The 15728-nt window shown below is 38.2% G+C and overlaps 1 protein-coding gene across 7 annotated transcripts in view; it reads right to left on the reverse strand.

The window, feature by feature from the left end:
- Nucleotides 1-15728, reverse strand: part of PTPRM (protein tyrosine phosphatase receptor type M) — an 824645-nt gene that overhangs the window by 446192 nt on the left and 362725 nt on the right. For all 7 annotated transcript variants that reach the window (XM_027575435.2, XM_027575436.2, XM_027575438.2 and 4 more), the window contains exon 5: nt 5582-5697. In XM_027575435.2, the coding sequence (XP_027431236.1) occupies nt 5582-5697 (116 nt within the window). The remainder of the gene's footprint in view (nt 1-5581; nt 5698-15728) is intronic.

The raw sequence follows: 15728 nt of genomic DNA on the forward strand, positions 1-15728 counted from the left end.
AAGAGATGCATGTTATGAAATCATTTAAAAATGTTATTCTCGTGCCTTACTTCTAATGAACACTAAGCCCCATTTGCTAAAAAAGTAAAACTCAATGGCATCGTACTATGATACAATACATAGTTGTACTATGATACAACCAACCAACTATTGGTTCCAAAGTTAACACAGATATTTTCATGGTAAATCTGAGCATATTTGGTTAAAGACCACCATTATTTGAAAGACAAGTACTCAAGAAAAATGTCCATGTGGCAAAATTTACTTATTTGTAAATATATATTTATAATTGACATTCACTAGCAAATTAAACTGTATTTAACATATATAATAATAAATACATAATATACGATTGTGTTAAAGTTTCCTACCTTTTCTGGGCTTTCATTTTCTCATTAATAAAATGAGGAATTCGATTTGAAGACTATTCCACATTCAGATATTATGTAATTCTGTGATTCTAAAAAGTAAGCCACTGAAAAATGATAGGAGTCTCTACAATCTGTGGAGAGAAAATTATTGTTTTCCAGGTTTCCTTGGCCAACTACTATTCACCCAACTTGCACATGCCAATTCCTGGCTTGAGCAAAGCTGCCATTCATCGACTGTTCAAAAGGCATCTCCAACTGCCTTCCTGATTCTGCCATTTGTCCTGGTGGCTGAACCACTTTCATTTCCCACCCGCTTCTGAGTTTCAGATGGTAGCGAAATGCTATAGAATGAATGTTTGTGTCTCTCCTAAATTCATATGATCAAACCTAATCCCCAGTGTGATAGTACTGAGGTGGGGCCTTTGGGAGGTGATTAGGTTTAGATGAGGTCATCAGACTGAATCCCTCTTGATGGAATTGGTGTCCTTGTAAGGGAGGGAATGCCTAGCCGAGAGCTCTCTCTCCACATGTGAGAATGTAGTAAGAAAACGGTCTGTAAACCAGGGAGCTAGAGCCCTCACCAAAAACTTTACCATGATGTTACCCTGATCTTGGACTTCAGTCTCTAGAAGTATGAGAAATAAACTGTTTAAGCCACCCACCCTGTGGCGGTTTGTTAGAGTAGCCCAAACCAACTAAGACACTGAGTAAGAAGACAAAGGAATTTAGAGGAGCCTCCACAATGATCAAAAATGAATTAAATAGCAGAAGTTACAAAAATGCCCATACTACACAAATGCAGGGGAAGAGTGCAAGGTGGCCCATGTTTCCTAGAAAACAATGTGTACAAGCCATCTTCAGATTTATCACCATCAATACTAGCTTTGGTGATCATCTTTATTTATTGAAAAGTTAAAATAGGTATTATAAATGTTAATTCCTAGGGGAAACAAGTATATGTAGGAAAATAAATTTAAAATACTTAAGAAAGAACAACAGTACATTTAATATAATCATACACAGCTTAAGGGATTTTAGGACTATGTAAAAATACATATAACTCAGAAATTGCCCATCAGCATATAATATGTAAGTATGAAAGGGACACCTAAAATTCCATTTTCTCTTCTCTGTATCTTATATCTATACATATCCTAAGATATTTTGAAAATGTAGGCTCCACAGTGATCAGAAAGTTGATAATAACAGGCAATACTGTTATATTTTGGGTACTTGAATGATTTTACACATACATTTCATTTGAGTGTAGCCCACAGTTACAGTCCCTGCTGTATGAACAGACTGCATATCTGATGGCACATAGCAAGTATCTCAACAAAAACATTGCACATCACTTTTGTACGACAAAGAGAAAACAAAATTTTGTAGATGCAGTCTTCCTACTATACATTGTCTGGAAGGTGTTTTAAGTCCTTTGCTACTATACTAACGAATGCTCGTGAACCATGTTTTACTCTGTTGTTTTGTGTTCTAGAAAAACCAATTCTATGTTGACAATAACCTGTAGCCCACAGATGAGACGGGGATATGTAAGCAGATGGGACACATCTGGTAATCATAAACATTTCTTCATTAGTGTCATCAGATTTATATGTGCTATGTTTTTGTGAAAGGCTCTGACAGCGATCATATTTAATCTATATTTTAAACAATCAAACTGCTGGCCATTTTCGTAGAAGTAGATCAATATGGACATGTAATACATATGGACTTTCTTTTTTTTTTTTTGGTTATGATGGCTCCTTGTTGTTAATCATGTAATGTCAGTCACATCCAAATTCTTCCAACAGAATGGTAAGTGCATATTACCTATTCACCTAGAATTGGAATACGGGAAGATGTTATAGGATAGTGGAATCAAGGAATAGTTAAGTAAAGGAAATACAAATGTACTATTCCCAGCTATGCCATTTACCTTTGTGACCTTGAGCAATCCTGCACCTCAAACTCATCTATAAAGGAAGTGTAAGATCATGGGATACACCCATGAAACCATGCAAATGTCTATGGTAGAACTCAAACTATGGTCACACAAATAACACAAATTATTATAAATGATGATACCCCAAAGCATCAATATTCCCCAAATAAAAATGTACTATTAATTTCTAAATCTTGACTTACTATTGAGAAGATAGAATGATAGAAAAGCCCAAAAATATTTTTCTCATTCATTTTTCTGCCCGGATCTCAGAATTACTTTGAGGATGCAAGTACCTTTGTATGTAGACAAGCAGTTTTGAAACTGTGATAGCATTAGAGTAACGAAGAACTGCCCATATTTATACCTCTATACTCGAAAGACTTTGGCCATGATTCCAGGTTTGCTTCTCCCCACAACTTCTAAAGAATGACCTCAGGCAAAGGCCAGGGCACAGGTGAGAGGAGGGCAGGGCAGGAGGGCTCTATGAAACCATCACCTGCCACAAATCCTCACTGCTACTAGAGGCCACTCTGCACAAACACATTTTAATAGAAACAATTCTTGCAAGTGAAGGATGCTAGTCTTATTTCATTAGTTATTAATAAAATAAATATTTCCCCACAGGATGCATACCCAACCAGAGGAAATAAATCTTTTAACAGTAATATTATTCTAACATCACGGAGATTAACAAATGGCATGCCAGGTCCAGGACAAACGAAGTTTCACTTAGAATTTCAAAGTCACGACACCTCTGTTTTTATCATCCCATTCAGGATATGACCATGTGGGCAACTGCAGGGCAATAGGTAGTCACCGATGCCAAGAAGGGCAAGACAAGATTGGGTAATAGACAAGAAAGGCATTAATGGATGGACTGTAAAAACAATTTATCAACACTAATGATCAAATCTAATAGAACAAAAGCAAGAGAGTCTGGGGACACGGGAAATTCAACATGAAAGTCACATCAAGGCTACTGAATACAGGTACTTTTATACCTTGGGTTTTGCCTTTTTCTTTCCTGACTTGGGACATGTGTTGTGCTTTGCTTCAGACCAGTAACTGTCAACTCCAGGTGCACCTTGGAGTCATCTGGGGAGCCCTGAATGTGGAACCTTGCCACACACCAATAAAGTAAGAATCCTGGTGTAGACCAGGCATTTTTAAAAAAATTCCCCAAGTGATTCTAGTGGGGTGAGGTCTCAGACTTTGCATTTGGACCTGGTTTTCAAAACAGCAGCTAGCTTTCTCCCTATGACATAACAGATTCTATTAATTTTTTATATTTTTTATTTAAATTCAATTAGCCAACATATAGTACATCATTAGTTTCAGATACAGATTCTCTTTAAAACAAAGTCTTTTACTTTGTAGCAGGAAGTAGTTAAAGATCCCCAATGCCCAAGGCAATGCTGAAGTTCAGCCAGGAGCATCCCAAGCCCAGGACATTTGCAAAAACAAAAAGAGTAAATTGTATCCTCAACTTGCCTATAAATTCTTGGGAACACCTAAGACTCTGCTGAGGCAAGAGTTCAGACTTTATACTGTGTTCTCTGAAGTAACATTAACACAAATATCAGGAGCCCAAAACTATTTTCCATGAAAAATTAAGAATTCCAGAGATAAATCAAAGATGACAGGATAGTGTCATTTTTAAAAGGTAATTAATGCATTGTGGAAAATATCAATTAAAAATGTCTGTCTCATCAATTACCATACACAGCCCATCTTGATCCAGGTAAATAACAAACAACCACTAGCGAAGAAAATAATTTTCAGTCTCTAAGATCAAGATTCTAAAAGAACTGGGAAGTGGGATATAAAGGAAAAAACGAAGTCAAATACTGAAGATAAAGGTTGAGCACAGCAGTCATGGGCTGCAAAATCTCTTAAGTAGCAAGTACAAAACTTTTAGAGATAAAGAAATAAAGATGAATTCGGTGTTTGCATCAGTCCTCTGTGTACATTCCTCCTTCCTGGCCAGGGGATGTCCTCACTGGGACTTCAGGAAATGAGAAAACAGTGACATCAAGGTAGAAGGGTGAGGAATTGTGCAGTAGGTCCAAGAGTATTTAAGAATCCTTCTTCAGAACGTATTCCCCAGTTGTCAACATATTGTTGACTAATCCTGGGACGGCACATTTGGCCGTCTTCCATTTTCCCCAGAAGTGAAGGAATAAAAACGATCTTTTATTTCAGTTGTGATGATTAAAGGGCAAGAGGAATTTCAAAGTTGTAGAGTGTCACGCAAATGTGACACGTCACGGTCACCACGACACCACAGAAGAGGAGGGATGCTAGGAGGTGGAGAGGTGATACGCAGAGGAAAGATCAGCCTGCGTGAAGTGGAAGTCACGGGGCAACAGGACAGATGCACAAAAGAGTTAAATCACGAAGCAGCTCAGTAGCAAACTAAAATAAGTATATGATTAACCAAACTAAAACAAAACTAACTACAAGACCTACAAAGAAAGAGGGGTAGGTGGGAATCAACGCTAGTCACCATAAAGAGTGAGCATCCTGCAGATCAATACATAAAAGGAAGAAAGGAGAATGAAACTGGAGAAGGCCATGGGGTGGGGAGATGAAATTCAGAGCCCAAAGGAACGAGTGGCATTCCGGTTAAAGGGGAAAGGTCACTTAATCCCACTCACTCTGTCAGAACTTGGGCAACTGTGCATACATCCATGAAACTGTTTGCCATGCAAAATACATATGGTGGAATTTGAAACGTCATAAAACAAGACACACAATTGTGATTACACTAAAAATGTCTACTTAAATACTCAAAAGATGTGTTATCGATTTCTAAGTGGAGGCTTTTTTTTTCCTTGTGGGAATTCAAATTACAAAAAGGCCTCTACATGCGTGCGTGCGTGCGTGTGTGTGTGTGTGTTCTGTGTGTGATGCTCTGGACAATTCTCAAGAGGAAGAGTATGGGAGAGCTCCATATTTGGTACTTTAATATCCTGCTCTACAAGTAATTTGACAACCACATCTTCAAAGCAAGATGGCTAAGCAGAAGCAAAGGAAAAAACAAAAATTTAAAGAAAAAGGTCTGTGAAGAATAGGAGGCATTATCTAGAACTCTTAGGAATCTCACAACTTATCAATAAAGAAGGAAAGGAGGGGAGACAACTGTTGGCATCAATCCTCCATCAGCGACCCGACACTGACCTGGACCCCTAAGCCCTTCCTCCCCAGGGAGCATGCACTGCTGTCCCTGGACTCTCCCCGAACCGATGATGCTGAGTTACTGTACCTGCAACCACAGCCTGTCACCCACCACGGTCCGGCCGATGGCGCTGCACTGGAAGGTGGCAAACTGGCCCGCATTGACTTCCACGTTCTGAATCCGCAGGAAGTGGGGAGTTCTGGCTACATGAAGAGAAAGAATTAAAGATATTAGAAGTGGAGATCTGTCACTTACATGTGTCTTTTTTGAATCTATCTGCAATTTGGGGCCCTTCCATTTTGTTTACCTTTGAAGAAAATGCCTCTTTTGCTTATAAGAATGCTTTCAAGATCTCATTATGATTGTAAAAGAAAGGTATCATGGAAGGCTTTGGTGTACTCTGTGAAAGAACAGAAAAGCCAAGCATTCTGGGATAGAACCAAGAAGAAAGAAGATATTTTATTGTTCCTGCTGTGCAAATTATCATAGCTCAGCAGTCTTCTTGTAATAACACATCTGTATTAATAAAGATTACACTGAAGCCTAATTGATGTTTTGAACAAAAACATATTAGGTATTTATACTAGCAACATGAAAAGAACAGTAAGAAATTAAATGATGTTGTCAAGGAAACTTTTTTAAGCTAAGTACAAAGCTGTGCGTAATATATATTTTAATTCAACTAATTGGCATGCAGCATTACTTATGTAATATTTCCCAACTACCAAAAATGCTATCCCCATAGACAAACTCTGTGGAATTATGTTGGGACTGCCATAGCATGGCAGTTTCTGCTGATTCTTATTCCCAATTCAAGAAGAAAGTATGATTCTAAATGCTAAACAACATTAAGTCTCATACATTGTCCACGGGGGACAACCCTCTGAATAAAGGATAATTCTATTTGATCTGAGAAGCACAGACCAAATTTCTGCAACAGACTGAACAAATGTGTGAAGGAAATGGAATGACAGGTCAAGAATTAAATTTTATGATAACCTCTATTTTTTAGGAAAAAGGCTCTTATCACAGCAATGACAGTGTAAAAGCAAGGGGCTGGGAGGAAGGAGGTTAGGGGGTAGAAAAGGAAGAGAACAGGGTGGTGGTATTTTCTGACAGGGATGGATAAATCTGGACAATACCTAGAATAAATTTCTTATGCCTTGCCAGGTTGTCCTCACCATCAACATGTCTTTAGGCCATGTCTAGACACCTTCAAACATGATAAACCAGCACTAATATTAGCCTATGCAGAACACAATTAGGAATAGAAGTGGGTTACTACCAAGAACAAAGAGAAATGCATTTTAATATCAGTAACACACAGGAAAAGCCCATTACTAATTTGGAGGCCACTAGTAATTTGAAAAGTGTATTCATGATGTTTAGCATGCAAAATGTCCTAAATAACTTCTAAAAAAGCAGTATAATATGGGTCATTGTTTATAATACATACATATATATATATATTTTAAGATTTTATTTATTTATTTGAGGGGGGGAACACAAGCAGGGAGAGTGGGAGAGGGAGAAGCAGGTTCCCCACTGAGCAGGGAGCCTGATGCGGGACTTGATCCCAGGACCCTGGCATCATGACCTGAGCAGAAGGCAGACGCTTAACGACTGAGCCACCCAGGCACCCCTCTAATACTAATATATTAATTTAAAGCCCTATGACCTATTTTTCACTATTTTAAATTATGCTTGGCCAAGAATAACATGATGTTGTGGTTTTTAAAGACCTCTGTAAAAAAATCCCTAAATCAAATTTCTCTTTGTCTCTGTTCCCAAAAAAGCTGAAAGATGTTTTGTTTTGAGAAAATGGCAAAAGGTGACATGTTTTGAGCATTTATGTGCCAGAAACTTTTCCACTGAACATTCATGAATGTTCTCTGAGGTATTTTTTTCCACTTTGCAGATGGGAGAACTTGTGGGTTCTTGCCTAGTAAGTGTTGGAATCAGATTGTGAACAGTTCCAAAGCCCAGGCACATTGAGTTGAATTCATATTATTTGGAATTAATAATAAAATTATTAAAAATTAATAAAATACATATTATTTTAAAATAATAAATGAATTCATATTATTTAAATTGAATTTGTATTACTCAATTAAATTGATTTTATATTCTTTAGAATTGTTTACTTGCAATTTCAACTTCTACAGAATTCTACTCTCCTAACCTCACCTCTGACACGAACAAACTTTTGCTACACAAAAATTCCTAAAAATTACTATTTTAGATTTCCCTATATTAGGGGTTCCCAATATTAATAGAAATCATTAAAAATTTGAGAATTTGAGATTTGACTAAATTAACAGGACTAAATTGAATGCAAGAAGCTATTTGCTTGTCAAGGAAATATAAGCAAATGAAATATTCTTCTTCAAATCCAACACAGTATGTCCATTATGACACACCTGTCATCAACTAGAAACTGTTTCAACTGTTTTTGCATTGTGAAATAATTCAAAGCACATTCCCCCTAGCCACACGGACATCAAACTATACCATGTACACAGCATTCAAGAAAAGAAGAAAGATGACGGAAGTGATAACTCCTCTGTTCACTCGTGTGTTTGTACAGCAATCTCTCTCTCTCTCCCCCCTGCACTGCTGGCTCCTTAAGGAGCTGCTAGGTACATTTCCTGTCAACCGTCCTGAGCCACTGGGGGGGGGGGTCCCCTTTCAGGGGGTCCTCCAAGTCACACAGCCCCGGCCCATCTACAGAAACTGCTCTCCTCAGGTTACCAGCAAGCCCCTAACTGGCCCAACAGCCTTCATTCCTTCTCCTCCTGCCATTGAGTCCCAAGGAGAAATGCTTTCAGCCACACTGATCTTTTTCCAAAACTTCCCCGGTGACTAACATAACATTTAAAACAAAACAAAACAAAACAAAACCCAACTTTCAAAATTCTACTTTCAAAGTCATCTCCTGCAGCTTTTTCCTTCATTCATTCTTCTTTGTGCTCCTCCCCTAAATGTAGATTTGTCTCAGAATTAGGACTCAGCTCACTTCCCCTTCCAGAGCATGTATGCCCTGGTAGGTGTCCTCCACCCCCACAGAGCAATGTGAGACTCTTAGGAACAAGGAGCCTGCCACTCTTTAGCCGTGCAACACTCTTGTTGGCCACAAAGGAAGTCTTCCATTATCGGGAGCCTTGGAGCCACTCCAGTTAACTGTGTGCCCCCGCAAGGGCAGTCAAGCCCCTCCAGAGTCAGATCTGACATCACGCCACACCCAAGACAGAGGGCATCCAGACCACAGCAAACCACAGCCACTGTATTCCCCATTGGTGAGCTGAGGGCTGGAGCCAGATCCACTGCTGGGGTCACACCAGGATGAAAGTTCACAAGCCAGGTGCACTCAGAGGCTGATAAATACTATGGGAACTGTTAAGAGTCCTAAGAAACACAGTTAAAAAAAAAAAAAATCAGACCCTTCAGTCCAGTGAAGGAAAACTGGGTCCCAGGGGAAAGACAGGGGCAATTGAGAATGATAGCTGACTTCAGACTTTGTGAGATGAACCCGGTATGCAGAAAGTACGAAGAGGCATGTTTCCCTAAGGGTGAAGACGAGTTTTTGAACAGAAACTGCCAGAACATGGTAGGAGCTGGCTAGTGAGGGAGCGATTTGTAGACACAGACTTCACAGCTGGCTGGGCAGAGAGGTGGGTAGATGCGGAGGTGGGGTACGTTTGCAACTGGCATGCTTACTGACTGTTGCCAGCTCTCAGCGGTTCGTTCTAGTCCAAATAAGGGCCCTTGTCACCTCTTCCCCCACTGCCATGGTAGTATTCCATCTGTGGTAATGCAGTCCTTGCTTGCTTTCTCTGCATATTTTGGGTATGGGGGCTGCCTCTTCTGTGCCCTCTTTGGAGACACCTCTTGCATCCATGGGTAAACTATAAAAAGGCTTATGGTTTGAGTCACGTTTAGAATTAGTATACTCTCTGAAGCTGGGTAGAATCCCAGGCTTCTTTGTTTAGAAGGTGCCTCTTGAGCTGGAAGCTCTTCTGTCAGGTTTTGGTTTTGGCCTCTCTCTTCGCCCTGTTTAGTCCTGCTCCTCTCATGGGAACTGCTCAGTCAGAGGACATGCCCCTTTCCAAATCACTGATGCCTACATGCTTCTGTCTGCATGACTCTGCAAAGGATAATTTAGAACTTCCATGGTTCCTTTGAGAAAAATCTCCCAAGCTGGCTCCCATGTACATTGAGCACCACCCCCACTTCCATACTCCGGTGGATTGTTTTAAAGACAGATTATCCTGCTCGTTCGACCAGCAGGACCTCTCACTAATGCTGCCCTCTCCTGTCCATCTCATGCCTCCTATCTCTGCTTGCCTCTTGCTAAAGGCCACCGTTACTAAGTTGGGTCCCCAAGACAAGGTTTTTGAGTGTGCAGCCATCTTTCATGGTAACTTCTGGGAAAGGGGTATTGCCCCTGAGGTGCTATTCTGCTGTTTCACCCACTTGGTAAGCCGAGCGTCAGTTCTGAGCCTGTCCTAAAAGGTTGGGGAGCATTTTGAGTATCACCCCTGGTATTTCCTTACATAGTTAAGTTACTAAAAATTAAAAATCAAAAAAGTTTCCCCTAAAACTCCATTGCAAATTTCCATGTGTTACTCATGTATGTCTTACGCCTTGGCTTTTTGCCCTGCAACCCCATCTATGACTCCTTCTCCTCACACCTTTGTCTCCCTCCCCACTCCCCAAGGCCCCCAAGGATTTTCTCAAAATCCTTCTTGCTTTTTTTATGCATTACAAGTGAGTTCTCTTATATTTCTCAACCAGAAGGCCTAATCACAGTGTGTGGGGACAACACAGCTTAGCGTCTACCTCTCCTCCTACAGATGCAGAAATGCAAGAAATATTCTCTTTCCTACAGTAACATTTCCTTTCCTGATACAACCATTAGAGATTTTCAGCCCTTCAAAAGCTTCTACACTTTCTGAGTGGCACAAGGGGAAAGCTAAAACACATTTAGTTTGAACATCAAGAGTAAGCTTCCCATGGGCTAAAATCATTTACAGAAATGAATTTCAAATCTTGAAATGTTTAATATCATTCCTTATCTAGCACGGCAGGAGAGTTATTTTGGAAGAGCAAGGGCGGGATATCCATATAGTTCTTTTTCTTTTTTTTAAATACTACAGCATGTTTCCAAACTGCCTGAGAAATAATATAATTCATTTTCCCCCAGATCTGAATGGCATTTGAAAACAACTTACCTGGACCAACTTCACTTACATATTCTTCCTACTAATACAGTTAATATACTTTAAAATGTCCAAGATATTGGAAATCAATTTAATTCTTTTTCCCAGGGTTTGTGATTTAAATAATTTATTTTTCGCTTTTAGAAAATATTTTCAATAAAAAACATTAAAAATAGAGAAGTATTTAATTTTTCAATCATATAAAAATTTATCTCTAAGAAGCAATTTTTGAAATATGCATGTATTTCTGCACACTGTTTTAAAAAATGGACCGTATCCTGTAACCTGTTGAGGACACACATAGTATGTTGACCTAAAGCCTGGACAACCTGAAGAAGGTTGGGAAACTGAACTTTGATTCAACCAGAAATGTTCATAGAGATTACTCATTGCACCAGGTGAGGAGACAGATGAAAAGCCAAATCATGAGAACAGCTGAAAATGGGGTAGGAATGGGGAGGGGGTGGAATGAAGGTAAAATTAATTAATTAATTAATTCCACTAGAACCAAAAAAGGAAGCTTCTAGCACCCCCCTCTCGTGGGGACATATTATGGGCAGCTATGTTATTCATGGATTACTCTGAGGTCTCTGGTGGGAGCTTCTGGCTTTGCATTGCACTATCAGAACAACTCCTTGCCATTAAGAAATCTGAACACCTGAACACCAGTATTACTGGTATCTAGTGAAAAGAAACCATTGATGGTGCTAAACATACTGCAGTGCACAAGATAGCCCCCACAAAAAAGAATCACCTGGCCCAAAATGTCAATAGGGTCGAGGTTGAGAAGTCCTGATATACATGATAAAGACATACAAAAGTTTACTGGATCATCCTCTACTGTTGAACATTTGGGTTTCTTATAGATAATGCCAAGATAAAAGTTTTCATAATTAAATCATCATATAGACTTTCTGGTTTTTCCTTAGGATAAATTTTCAGAAACTGAATTTAGTAAGACAAAAGAAATGCATTTTTAAAAGACTTTTGGCACAAACTGCCAAACTACTTTCTTTAAAACATGTAACAATTTGCATCTCTACTAGCAGGGTATATAAAAGAACTCTTTTCACTACACCCTCAAAAATACAAAATATTAATTTCTATAATCTGTCTTGAGAAACTCAGGAAATATATGTATCTGCTATATCAGCTAACTTAATAATAATAAATAATGTGAATATCAGAATTGTTACTAGTTCTGCTATTGTGCTGTTCATCCACTGGGAAGTCCACCCCAGGAAGACTGCTTTCCTAAGGGCTCTGTTTCAAGCAATGGCTAACTGAACCAAAAAAGAAAGACATAGAAAAACTCATTTATCAATACACTCTGCTAATACACTCTGCCCCCAGGGGTTATTTGTGAGGATCTGACTTACATTTTTAATTTGGAGCCTGAAGATATGATTATGTGGAAGTTTGTCTTTCTTTGCCCCTGTTCTTAAAGATTTATTGGACAGAATGAAAGTTATTACTTTTCCTTTAGTATTGTTTTGATCTTCAATGCAGCTTTCTGAAAGACTGCTGGTGCATGTTACTCATACAGTAAGGTTAAAGGTCTAAGGAATTTATACCTCTGTTCAAATTGTATTTTGGGGAGGGCCCTTCCCTGAAATGGACTTTGGTTTGGGAAATAGCATTGCTTAGTTGAGAAGAAGACTGCTAGAAAAAAATAATCTGGCTAAGATAATAAAAGCCACAACTCAAATGGAAGCCAGATGAACACATACAAACCTATTAAGCATAAACACTATTATAAGCAACTTATCCTTTTCAGATAAAAGATAATTAATTGACCTAAATGGAAGATAGTAACTCATCCATCAGGCTGAACAAGACAAAGGGACTGTGGAATTCTATTTTCCAGATTAGTTTCTTTTAAGAACATGGAAGTCAAAATTCCTAGTAATGGCATTTTTAAGTTTTTTCAATAAATGTTAAAGGCCTATATAATCTTTCCAAAGTTTTAAGATGCCTGGATTCTCCCTGTCCAGTGATGTGAATTCTAAAACTAGTTTCAAATGGGAAGGCTGATGCTATTTTAAGATTTGGATTTCTGCCACGTGTGTTCATGCATTCAAGCATCAGTATTTCAGCCCCTTACTACTTCTGAACGAAGCAAAAGTTCTTCAACCCAAGCCTCAGTGGGTGGATATATATACAGATATATATTTAATTTGTAAAACAAGGATTTAACAAAAAAGGACCTATTACATAGGGTTAGGAAAAAGATTAAACAAGATGATGCAGGAAGGTATTATGTGTGCCTGGTACCCTCAAAAATGTTCATTACTATTTAAAATAACTAATCTATCACTGGAAACTGGAGAAGATCCCAAGAAAAAAGTTCTACAGACAGAAAAGTTTTGATCCCATGCTAAGCTGTATGCTCTGAACCCTGCCAAACTATCTTAATTGTAACACCAGGAGGAGCACCATTAGAGTAGAAAATTTCAATCTATCCCATAGTCAAAAAGAAAAATTCTCTCTCCCCAAATTTATAGGCCCATTCATCTCCTGGATACCCTTTCAAAATGCTATGCCAGCTTTCTTCTAAAATCTGCAGGAGTTCTAAAAACTAAGTATCTTCCATGAATATCAAACAGGATTTTTACTACAACTCTCCTATTTTCTCATCTCTGCCATATTCTGTTGCTTCTTACTAAGAAAACAGTTGTTAAAAGAAGAGAGGTTTTCAGGTATTAATTGATCTCAAATCAACCTCTGATCCCAAAGCCAGAAACTACTGACCAAGATGCAAATCTTTTTGCAGATGTTTCATATTATTGATCCTTCAAAGCCTGCACCAAAATGCGAACAACAAGATCAAAGAACGGTAATTTGTGAGAATAAAGGGCAAACTAACATGGGGCAAAAGAGGACTGGGTCCTGACCCCTTTTTATTTTCATTTGCATTTTAATGTAATGGCATAGGTTGAAATGAACTGGAGGCATTCCCAAACTGCCAGAACAAGCAGTCAACTCTCTTATTTGTGTAGCTTAAACAGCCTGGCACGGCCCACACTGAGACATAGTACATTCTGCAAACATTTTTCTCTTGAAATTAAATTTTAATTTTAAATTTGCAGATGGACATTGCTAAATCACCCCATGTAAGTAATCGATCAGTTTAGCTACTTAATCTGCAGCTAACTTATTTTAGTGGGCCCATCAGGATGGAGTACCTAAAAGTAATAGTAATAGCTCACATTTATTGAGCTATTAGAATGTGCCAAGCACTGTTCTAAGTTCTTGATATACATCAATTCATTTAATCCTCATATTTACCCCATTGAGGAAAGCATCATTATTATTATCCCCATTATATGAATGCGTTTATAGGGCCAAAGAGGCCATGTAACTCTTGTGATAGAAGCAGGAAGCTTTGCTCTTAACAGGTTACAGGACCAAACTATTTTTATTTTGCTTTAAAGTTAAAGATGGATCTTTTTTTTTTTTTAAGATTTTATTTATTTATTTAATTGACAGAGAGAGAGAGAGAGACAGCGAGAGAGGGAATACAAGCAGGGGGAGTAGGGGAGGGAGAAGCAGGCTTCCCGTGGAGCAGGGAGCCCGATGCAGGGCTCGATCCCAGGACCCTGGGATCATGACCTGAGCTGAAGGCAGTCGCTTAACCACTGAGCCACCCAGGTGCCCCTAAAGATGGATCTTAATGAAATAATTTTTCAAGTGGCAAAACAGATTCCATATCCTTATTATAGAAAAATAAGTTAGGTACTATATACAAATAATTTTTTAAAAGTCACTTATATCTTGAAGAAGAATGACTGATATTTTGGGGGAGAAAAAAATCCAAGTTAGGTTCCTATGTGTTTGAGATGCAATGTCAGTTCTGAGTCCTATGCGCCTCTCAACCAAAGCACGTGATCTGTCATTACTCAACAGAACATAATTCAGAAAACAATTCTAATTTTTTGTCACTATTATTCTTATTTTAATCACACTGCTTATAATGTTTTCATAAAAAATCTAAATTTAGAAATAGGCAAGCAATATGTGGGTATTAAAATAAATCAGTGAGAAAAAAATTAATTTTGTTTTATAAAATAAGAATAATTTTGAACCTGGGATGCTGTATTTTGAGTCTGCATTTCTTAAATGTTTAAAAAAAACTGCTAAATATTTCCTACTCCAGAATAGTAAAACACCATAGTATTGGATTCTGTATCCACTTTATGCAATAAATGGCATGTGGGTTTTTGTTTTCAATCTTTTGCAAAAAGGTAACCTACTAAATAAAAGAAGATATTTGAAAATGATATATCCAGTAAGGGGTTAATACTCAAAACATACAAGGAAACTCATACAACTCAACACCAAAAAAAAGATAAAAAATCTAATAATCTGATTAAAAATAGGCAGAGGAGCTGAATAGACATTTTTCCATAGACCGCATACAGATGGCCAACAAACATATGAAAAGATGTTCAACATCAGTGATCATCAGGAAAACACAAATCAAAACCACAATGTGAGATACCATCACACCCCCGTCAGAATGGCTAGTATCAAGAAGACAAGAAATAACGGGTTGGCATGGATGTGAGGAAAGGGAACCCCTGTGCACTACTGTCGGGAATGGGTGGAGCCACTGTGGGGAGTGGTATGGAGTTCCCCCAAAACTTAAAAACAGAAAACAGAAATACCATACAATCTAGTAATTTCACTGCTGGGTATTTAACTAAAGAAAACAAAAACATAAATTTGAGGGAAAGATATAGGCACCCCTATGTTTATTGCCCCATTATTTATAATAACCAAGATAGGGAAACAACCTAAATGTCCATCGATATGTGAATAGATAAAGAAAATGTTATATACACATGTATATACATATATACATAATGGAGTATCGCTCAGCCATAAAAAATGAAATATTGCCATCTGTGACAACATCCATGAATACACAGAGTATTATACTAAGCCAAATAAGTCAGGCAAAAAAAAAAAGACAAATACCATATGATTTCACATTTATGTGGAATCAAAACACA

Source organism: Zalophus californianus, chromosome 14 (genome assembly GCF_009762305.2).
Source record: "Zalophus californianus isolate mZalCal1 chromosome 14, mZalCal1.pri.v2, whole genome shotgun sequence".
Classification (NCBI taxonomy): Eukaryota; Metazoa; Chordata; class Mammalia; order Carnivora; family Otariidae; genus Zalophus; species Zalophus californianus.